Source organism: Carcharodon carcharias, chromosome 8 (genome assembly GCF_017639515.1).
Source record: "Carcharodon carcharias isolate sCarCar2 chromosome 8, sCarCar2.pri, whole genome shotgun sequence".
In the NCBI taxonomy this organism is placed as follows: Eukaryota; Metazoa; Chordata; class Chondrichthyes; order Lamniformes; family Lamnidae; genus Carcharodon; species Carcharodon carcharias.
Genome location: NC_054474.1, coordinates 103,251,575 through 103,261,164, shown reverse-complemented (window position 1 = coordinate 103,261,164; position 9,590 = coordinate 103,251,575). Strand labels below are relative to the sequence as shown.

General features: G+C 44.1%; 1 protein-coding gene across 1 annotated transcript in view; it reads left to right on the top strand.

The window, feature by feature from the left end:
* Positions 1-659: 659 nt before the first annotated feature.
* LOC121281478 (putative ammonium transporter 1) overlaps positions 660-9,590 on the top strand; it is a 63,266-nt gene continuing 54,335 nt past the window's right edge. Inside the window, exons 1-2 of the mRNA XM_041194422.1 lie at positions 660-724; positions 1,899-2,002. Of these exons, the coding sequence (XP_041050356.1) occupies positions 660-724; positions 1,899-2,002 (169 nt within the window). The remainder of the gene's footprint in view (positions 725-1,898; positions 2,003-9,590) is intronic.

Genomic DNA, 9,590 nt, shown 5'->3' with positions numbered 1-9,590 from the left:
TGCTTATTTCTTTCAATCTGGACTCTATTTTTTCTCTCTTTGTTTCAGTCTCTTATGACACACTGCTGTGACTCTTCCAACATCCTCCACCATTTTTATCGATGCTGCTGCTTGCGCTCTAAATGGAAAATTTAATCAACTTTGCTTCCAATTTTCACCCTTTCTCACCTTCACCTGGTGATATGCAAATCTTTCCTTCCCTTCCCCAACTTATCTACCTCCACTTCTAGGGATAGTCTGGTAACCAATATCTACTATATGCCCACTGACTCACACAGCTATATGATAGCACTTCCATCTACCTACCTTCCTGGAAGGACTTTATCTCCATTTGCCTTACATCACCAACCCTTTGTCATTGAATTATTCCTATCTTCCGCTCTATCACAGACCTTTTTTGTTCTTTGCCTCTCTCATTACTGCCCCCTTTTGCCTCTTATGATCATCACTTCTTCATTTAATTACTTCTGCCTTTCACCCTTTTACAGACCTTCCCTTTTGTTCCTACCCTTCTCCGATTTCCCTTTCTCTGTATGTACATGTCTAACTTTTTTCCAGCTCTGACGAAAGCTCATCAGCCTGAAACATTGGGCTGAATTTTCATCTTGAGGTGGTAGTAGGTTTGGAGGTGGGAGTGCTGGCAATTTCTCGCTACGAACATGCTGGTCTGCCAGCATGTTCCTGCCTCTGACTTATTTTTAGGAAAGTGGCTTCTGGCAGGTGGGTAAGCAATTATAGTGTCAATTGAGGGGGCTCTTCATGCACTGTCTTGATTTTTCCAGTCAACAGACATTCCCCCTACCCTCTGTCTCCACGATGTGGCTAGAGCCCATAGATGGAATGGTGGAAGCCTCCTGGTGGCAGGCTGTGGGTTGGGCTTTGGCTCTTCTTGCAGAGTGTTATGATCTCAGCTGATGTTAATACTGGACAAGTCAGATTCCAGGGTGGAGCTCTTTTATTTTTTGTTTAGGAACGTGGAGGGTGGCTATTGAACAGAGTCACATGAGTCAGATGATCAACTTTTAAGAAAATAAAATATTTATAAGGAAGGCTAACTATATTACAATACTCTTTCACCCACAACTATATCTCTATAAATATATACAGATTTGTAAGGATAACAAGTCACAAAAGTTGTCTTATATGCTAATGTTCACAGTAGGTGCACAGTCCATGTAAACCAATCGGCGACCTGTGGTTCTGAAACCAAATGACAGATGTCACCCCAAACAGATGCTATGGCTGTCCCATTAACTCTCCCCTCAGATGCTTGTCATGCTGTGAGCCAACTGGTCTCACTGAACTCTGTCTTTCACATGAAGTTTTCCAATCGCCACTTGCTTTGGAATCTTCTCCCAAACAACACTTTTTCTCGGACGCCTTCCATAAGGCTCCACCTCCAGGGTTTTGAACTCTCCTTCCGATGTTCCTCTCCCTTGGATCACCACTTGCATTCAAGCTTTGCCTTCCATGCACGTTCTCTCAAATACTCAGCCATGCCAACAGAACACCACTGCTTCACATGCTCATAGTAAGGAGTCACCAACCCATGGCTATCTTCTCAGATCTTCTGGCTTCTCGTAAGTCCACTTTGCCTTGATTCTGCTCCCTGCAGCTTTCTCTCTTTAATTCAGAGCCTTTTCCTTTGCTCCTTACTTTAACTTAACTGAACAGAATCTGTTCCAGATTCCGTGATTCTGTTCCTTGACTTAGCTGTAGTCTTGGGACCTTTTCCTGTCCCAAGTCCCTGGTTTTGGGAGTTTTCTTCTGGGAAATCTGTTCTCTGCAATTCCCGTCCTGTCTCCTCTGTGCCTCTCTGGAGAATGGCCCTTCTCTTCTGGGTCACCTGATCTTTTTTATTTTCTTTCATTTCTGTTTTTGTTTGTTCTTCTGCACAGGTGCAAGGCGCCCTTTAAGTCTAAAAAGACGGTAAAGATCAAACTGCGCCTGAGCACAGGGCCATTTACCGGTTTTACAATGGGGAACCTGACCAACTATGCATGTGCAGCCAGGTTTCGGCTGGCACATGTGCAGAACCACTGAAGGTCGGGAAAAGGAATGATTTGCACATGTGCGGCCTATCCAGGGCCGGCACATGCGCAGAGACTGCTGAGGCCTACTGAGACTTGAAGTTCCCAGTCTCCGAGGCCCGATCTCCATTTTTAAAGGTAAGTTTTCCTTCTCCTAGGGTCCATAACAAAAGAAACAGCATGGAACTGCTGGGCTGCAAGGATTACAACTGCAGCTATAGGCCATCCTGTGGAGATGTTCCCCCTCTGCAGTGATGTGCTCACAGTTGTGGCCAGTGTATTTTGTATTGCTTATAAGTCTTCAGAGGGTGCCTTCATTTTGAGACGCCCTCGTGGTCCTCCATCTACAGCCGCAGCACCCATCTTTCTTGGTGAGGCTGCAGGCCATCCCAAGCCTCACCTGCTTCCATTGACCCTCCTGGCTGTGGAGTCTGTCAGTTGTCTGTAATTAGACAGGGCTCCCACAGGTGGCCTCTAATTTGGCCGCTTCCTTGAAAATATCTTCTAGGCTGCCATCAAGTTCCCATCTAGAAATTCAGCCAACATCAAATTGGGACCCTGAAACTAAAATTTGGTTCATTGCAGTATCTCGGTTTCTTCTGTCCAGCAGTGCCTCATCTGATGAGTATTTTCAGCATTTTCTCTTTTTATTTCAGATTTCCAGTATCTTAAGTATTTTTTTAATGGTAACTGTACACCTCACTGTTGCATACTTTTCTGCTGGGGCCCATTAAGCATGTTGCAAGCCTAACAATTTTAGAAGGTATTGCTCCCAGTAGAGACACAATTGGAGTGACGGATCGGGTGATATTACATAAGAAATCTGGAACAAAGTTCAGCCTGACTGTCAGTATCATTTTAATGCAGCCAGTTGTTACAGACAGGAGGGTGATTAATTTATACAGCCCTGATTTCTCCTCTTACCCGTCCGTAAACAGAAAGATGTTTTTGATTTCTTATTTCCCCCCTTTGTAAGTGGCGGTGTAGTTTACCCAACCCTTCAGTTTGGAGTGATCTAATCCTCTATTAGTAACCTCATAGCAAACTTGAGATAAGGTAAAATTAAGAAGGTTAGTTTATTTTGCACACAAAACATGGGAAGAGGTTTTGTGAACTCTGCCCCTTTTTGCACACATACAATAAAAGAGGGATAAAGCAAAGAAAGGAGTACAGGACAAGATCATGATAAAAGTAAGAGTTATGGTTTCATGGGAGTCCAGAGTCTGGAATCAAAAGTCCAATGGTGTATTCCTTCAGAGGTTAGCAGGTGAAACTGTTGCAGGGTGATCTGTCTTCCCAGAAGCAATGACTTCCCCTGGAAAAAGGCACGTGGAGGTGAATGAGTCTTATAGGTATAGATACAGGAGTTCCTACGTTCCTCTAGTACACAGTGTAAATGAGGGCCAGGCATTGTACCTAGACAGCTCTTTCTGTAGCTGCCTGTTAGGTGATAAAATGGTAGACTGCTGGGTTCAGTTCCACACGGCAATATTACAGGTTCTAGTAGCTTGGGTAGATCATGTGATGTACCTCCCATTTCTTCTCCTGGGTTTCCAACAAATTATGTGTTTTTCCAGATCTGGAATCTTGAGAGGTTTAATAGAAGAGTCAGGGTCCGTTTTGTCCTTGCAGACATACTGTTTCTGCTGGCCACAGTTCTGCCTTAGAAATGTAAAGGGTGTGGGTGCCTTTCTTTGGAATTTGATTTTCTGCAGTCACAGGAGGTATCAGCACCTCTTTAAAAGAAATGAGGTCCTTGCTAATTTCTGAAGGTTAGAAATCCCTCTGATATGAGTTATGGCTAGTCAGGCATGTCAGGGTAAAGCTTTGAAAAATGAAATAATTTTATTAAGTAGCCAGACTGATATAGATATATATGTATTTTCCTTCCTGGCTTCTGGATGGGTCACAGCTCTTTATTATTTAATTTCCTGGTATCGATTGTGTGGCAGTGGGAGTGACGAGGATTTGAATAACAAAATGTCAACTCCAGAATTTGAAGGGCCAATGCAGAGATGGAATTTGGAGGAAATTGGAGTTGGAAGACATCAGATGGGCAGGGTCTAGAGCTATCACTAGGTAGCAGAGTTTCCCATCCGATTAGTAATTCATGAGTGTGCACTTCACACCCCGTCCCCTTTCTCCTACCAGCAAAAACAGGATCTGCTAGAAATGGTGGGACTTCCAGATCCGGGACCTGTCCGCCATTTTTAAAGATACAAATTCAACCTGATGTTTTCACTCGTGGGGGAGACCATGACTAGGGGCCATAAATTTAACAACATGAGAAATAGGAACAGGAGGGGGCCCATTAAGCCTGCTCCGCCATTCACTAAGATCATCGCTGATGTTCAACCTCAACTCCACTTTCCCACCTGATCCCTGTATCTGTTGATTCCCTTAGAGTTCAAAAGCCTATCAATCTTAGCCTTCAATATATTCAACAACTGAGCATCCACAGCTCCCTCAGGTAGAAACTTTTAAAGATTTACAAACTTCTGAGTGAAGAAATTTCTCCTCATCTTAGTCCTAAATGGCCAACTCCGTGACCTGAGACCCTCTAGTTCCTCCAAATCCTCTCAGTATTTACCCTGTTAAGCCTCTAACAATTTAATATTTTCAGTGGAATCTCTTTCCATTCTCAGATTCTAGAAAGTATAGGTCCATTCTACGCACTTTTACCTCATAGGGCAACTCTGTGATCCTAGAAATGAATCCAATATGGAATTCAGGATAAGCTCCTTTACCCAGAGAATGTGGAACTTGCTGGAGTTGTAGTTCATTTTGGGGGAAGCTGGAAAAAGATGAAGGAGTGAGGAGTAGATGCTGATTGGGTTGAGTGTGCAGGAGTAGGCTTGTGTGGAATATAAACACCAGCATGGACCATTTGGTCTGTTTTTATGCTGTAAATGTTGGGAGATAGGGTAAATTGACTTTTAGAATATTGTAGATTTGATTTAGAATGTGTTGTAGAATTTTGTAGATCCATTTGGGTCATGTGTGCCAAATGTATGATGGCTGCATTCCCAAGACACGCTCTATGATGAGCTTGCTATTAGCACAAAATCGACAGGTTGTCCATGTCTGTGATACAAGGACATCAGTAACTGAGACCTCTGATTGACAGAGATCAGAGTTGATGCATGGGAAGTCCTTGCTACTGACTGGAGTGCATAGAGACGAGCAGTCAGGAAGGGCATGGAAAAAGCAGAGGACAAAGGAAATGACCAGATGGCAGGAAAGAGAACCAATCAGAAGAAAGAAAGATCAGTTGACCTTAGTCCAATGCCATTCACCTGTGTCAGCTGCAGAAGGGACTGCCACTCACAAATTGGCCTCTACAACCACAACAGACAATGCCCAATCTAAAAGTGACTTATACCCTGGGTGCAGTCTATTGTCTCCAGAGATTGAAGGGTACCAGGGATGTGTTATACCCTGGGTGCAGTCTATTGTCCCCAGAGATTGAAGGGTACCAGGGATGTGGGTTGTTTTATTTTGATTTTGGTTGATTGTTTTAGAATGTTGTGGATTATTTCAGCTGCTGTGGTGAAATTTGTCATAGCTGTCAAAATATGAGCAGAGTTTTCCAAGCAGGTTGTTGGATGTGGATTGATCTGAAGCTTCCTCAGTGAGATGGAAGCTCTTAATGAAAAGATTTCTTTTCTCAGCTTTGTAGTTACAGAGCATCAACCAACCAGGCAGGGAAAAGCCTCAAGAAATAATGCTGTGTGAACACAGTGGTGGAGATATGCACTCTGAGTGACCTCTTCACTTGTTCTTTGATAGTTTTAGTTTTGCTTTCTGATTTTATTACATTGAATACAGTTTTCTTTGGAAAGGACTGTAATATTTGCTGTCTTCAGTCCCGATCAATAGTGTAATTCCCATTTGTCCAGAACGTCCCAAGCTTTTTGTAACCTGTTTCTCTAATGGAGCTACTCTGGGACTCAAGGGAATGTTCCCCATCAGTGACATCACAAAACTCTGCATAAGATCGAACTGATGACTCAAACTTGTAACAAAATTGACGATTGCTTAAAAAGAACAATCAATTCTCAGGAGGCTACTATTTCTTCTGGAAAATTGGGGAGCATTGGCAAATGAAAAGTGCTTTCCCATACTTCCCTACACTTTAAAGTTTAAATCAAATCATGTAAAATGTGAACCCATTTTGATAAAATCTGTTGTATTTGAACATTGCTACTGGTAACGTGGTGCTTTGTAGTGTTGGGTTATCATCATATCACCTTACCTTCACTGGAAGTTTAAATCATGCTTTTTTGTTTTTATTTCTAATATTACTTGTGCTATAAAGCCATTATGTTACAGCTTTTGTGCTATCACATACAAGGGGCATCATATAGAATTACATAACCAACAACTTTATGAAGGGGAAATATTGAGACGGACACCATTAAAAGTTGTGTGGAATGGACATTCTATATGCAACTAAAACAAAACAAAAAGACCCCATTAATGGTAACGCATTTTGTTGGACTTTACAGATTTATTTATTTATGACCCTTTATACTAATTTATTACTAAGATATTATTTGATTTTTGTCTTTTTGCTTTTTCTGCTAATTTCTCCCCCCCCCCCCAACTTCGTCTCCTGAAGAGGTTGGGCTCTGCTGGGTTATGATTCCAAAGATGTTGGACACTTCAGTGCCTCACCTGAGTGGTTAGTCTTGATATGTGGCTCTGCACAATAGGTTATTCAGTTTTCAGGGATTTCAGAACCCGACTCCATCCAATATCTAGACACTACACACGCCACATGGATCACTGGGTAGTAATAAAAAGCAAAAGACCCTTGTCAGTTTTCCCCTCAATGATCCAGGGCAGAGGCCAATTTTAAGACTCTACTAATCCCTCATCTTAGATCAGCTAATTCAATGCAGACCTAAGAAGTGAGAGACTTAGGGTGTAATCTTCTTGGTACCATGGGGTAGGCTTGAAGGTGGCACTGGGGAAATTTCACAGAAGTTGGCATCAGCTCAGCAGGCTGACATGTTCCTGCCTTTGGATGATCTGCCCAGGAGCATAGGGTAGCCAATCTCCATAATAAACTTCCCAATGGGTGCTTGGAGGTCAGAACAAAAAAAAATGCTGGAAAAACTCAGCTGGTCTGACATCTGTGGAGAGAAAGACAGAGTTAACGTTTCAAGTCCATATGACTTCAGAGCTGAAGGAAAGTAGAACTGTGGTGAAATATATACTGTTAGGGGTGGGTGGAACAGGTGAAGCTGGATACAAGGCCAGCGATAGGTAGAGGCAAATGGAGAGATTGTGAAAGATGTCAAACAAAAAGGTCAAAGGGTTGTTAATAGTGGTGGTGCTGGCTAAAGGGGGTGCTAATGGTGACATTAAGAGTAGAAAGCAGAATGTGATAATGGCAGGACCAGGGTAAGCATTCTGAAAAGTGATAGATGGCCCTAGTGGGGGTGGGGTGGGGATAAGTGGAAATAAATTAAAAAAAAATAATAATGAAAAATAACAAATAAATATTAAAAATTAAACTGAATAAGAAAAAAAAGGGCTGGGGATAGAGGAGAAAGTTCATAGTCTGAAGTTGTTGAACTAAATGTTAAGTCCGGAAGGCTGTAAAGTTCCTAAAGTCAGAAGATGAGGGGCTGTTCCTCCAGTTTGTGTTGAACTTCACTGGAACATTGCAGCAGACCAAGGACGGACATGTGGGCATGAGAGCAGGATGGTGTTGAAATGGCAAGCAACAGGAAGACCTGGGTCATACTTGCAGACAGACCGAAGGCATTCCGCAAAGTGGTCACCCAGTATGTGTTTGGTCTCTCCAATGGAGAGGAGACTGCATTAGGAGCAGCGAATACAGTACACCAAATTGGAGGAGGTGCAAGTGAAATGCTGCTTCACTTGAAAGGAGTGTTTCGGTACTTGGATGGTGAGGGGGGTGGGGGCAGAAGTAAAGGGGCAGGTATTGCACCCTCTGCGATTGCATAGGAAGGTGCTGTGCGAGGGGTTGAGGTATTGGGGGTGATGGAAGAGTGGACCAGGGTGTCCCAGAGGGAACGGCTCCTACAGAATGCTGACGGACTGGGGGGGGGGGGTGGCGGCAGTGAAGAGAAGATGTTTGGTGGTGGCATCATGCCAGAGTTGGCAGAAATAGCAGAGGATGATCCTTTGAATGCGGAGGCTGGTGGGGTGAAAATTGAGGACAAGGGGGATCCTATCATGGTTCTGGGAGGGAGAGCAAGGTGTGAGGGCAGAGACATGGGAGATAGGTTGGACATGGTTGAGGGTCCTGTCAACCACTATGGGTGGGAAACCTCGGTTAAGGAAGGGAGACAGACATGTTAGAATCACTGTTTTGGCAAGTGGCATCATCGGAACAGAGGCGAAGGAACTGAGAGAATGGGATGGAGTCTTTACAGGAAACAGGGTGTGAGGAGCTGTAGTCGAGGTACCTGTGGAAGTCGGTGGGCTTATAATGAATATTGGTGGACGGTATATCACCAGAAATTCAGACAGAGGGGTCAAGGAAGGGAAGTGTCACAGATGGACCACGTGAAAGTGATGGAGGGATAGAAATTGGAAGCAAAATTGATTTCCAGATCCAGGTGAGAGCATGAAGTGGCACTGAAAACAGGCATCGATGTACTGAAAAAAAGTTGGGGGGGCCTGAGTAGGACTTTAACAAAGAATGTTCCACATACCCCATAAAGAAACAGGCATAACTGGGGCCCATGAGGACCTAGAAAAATTAAATAAATTTTGCCTCCAATTTCCACTCCTCCATCACTTTAACATGTTCCATCTCTGACACTTCCCTTCCTTGACCTGTCTCAATTCCTGGTGATAAGACTGTCCACCAATATTCACTACAAGCCCACCGACTCCCACAGCTACCTTGACTACAGCTCATCACATCCTGCTTCCTGTAAGGACTCTATCCCATTCTCAGTTCCGTCACATCTGTTCCGATGATGGCGCTTTCAAAAACAGTGCTTCTGACATGTCTCTTTCTTACCTGAGGTTTCCCACCGATGGTGCTTGACAGGGCCCTCAACCATGTCTGACCCATCTCCCGCACCTCTGCCCTCACACCTTGGTCTCCCTCCCAGAACCATGATAAAGTCCCCTTTGCCCTCACTTTTCATCCCACCAGCCTCTACATTCAAAGGATCAACCTCTGCCATTTCCGCCAACTCCAGCATGATGCCACCCTTGTTGGCATTCCAGAGGGACCATTCCCTCCTGGACACCCTGGTCCACCCCTCCATCACCCCAACACCTCGATCCCCTCCCATGGTACCTTCCCATGCAATCGCAGAAGGTGCAACACCTGCCTCTTCCCCCCACCTCACGATCCAAGTGCCCAAACACTCCTTTCAAATGAAGCAGCATTTCACTTGCACCTCCTCCAATTTGGTGTACTGTATTCGCTGCTCCTAATGCAGTCTCCTCTACATTGGAGAGAGGAAACACAAACTGGGCGACCACTTTGCAGAACACCTTCGGTCTGTCTGCAAGCATGATCCAGACCTTCCTGTTGCTTGCCATTTCAACACACCATCCTGCTCT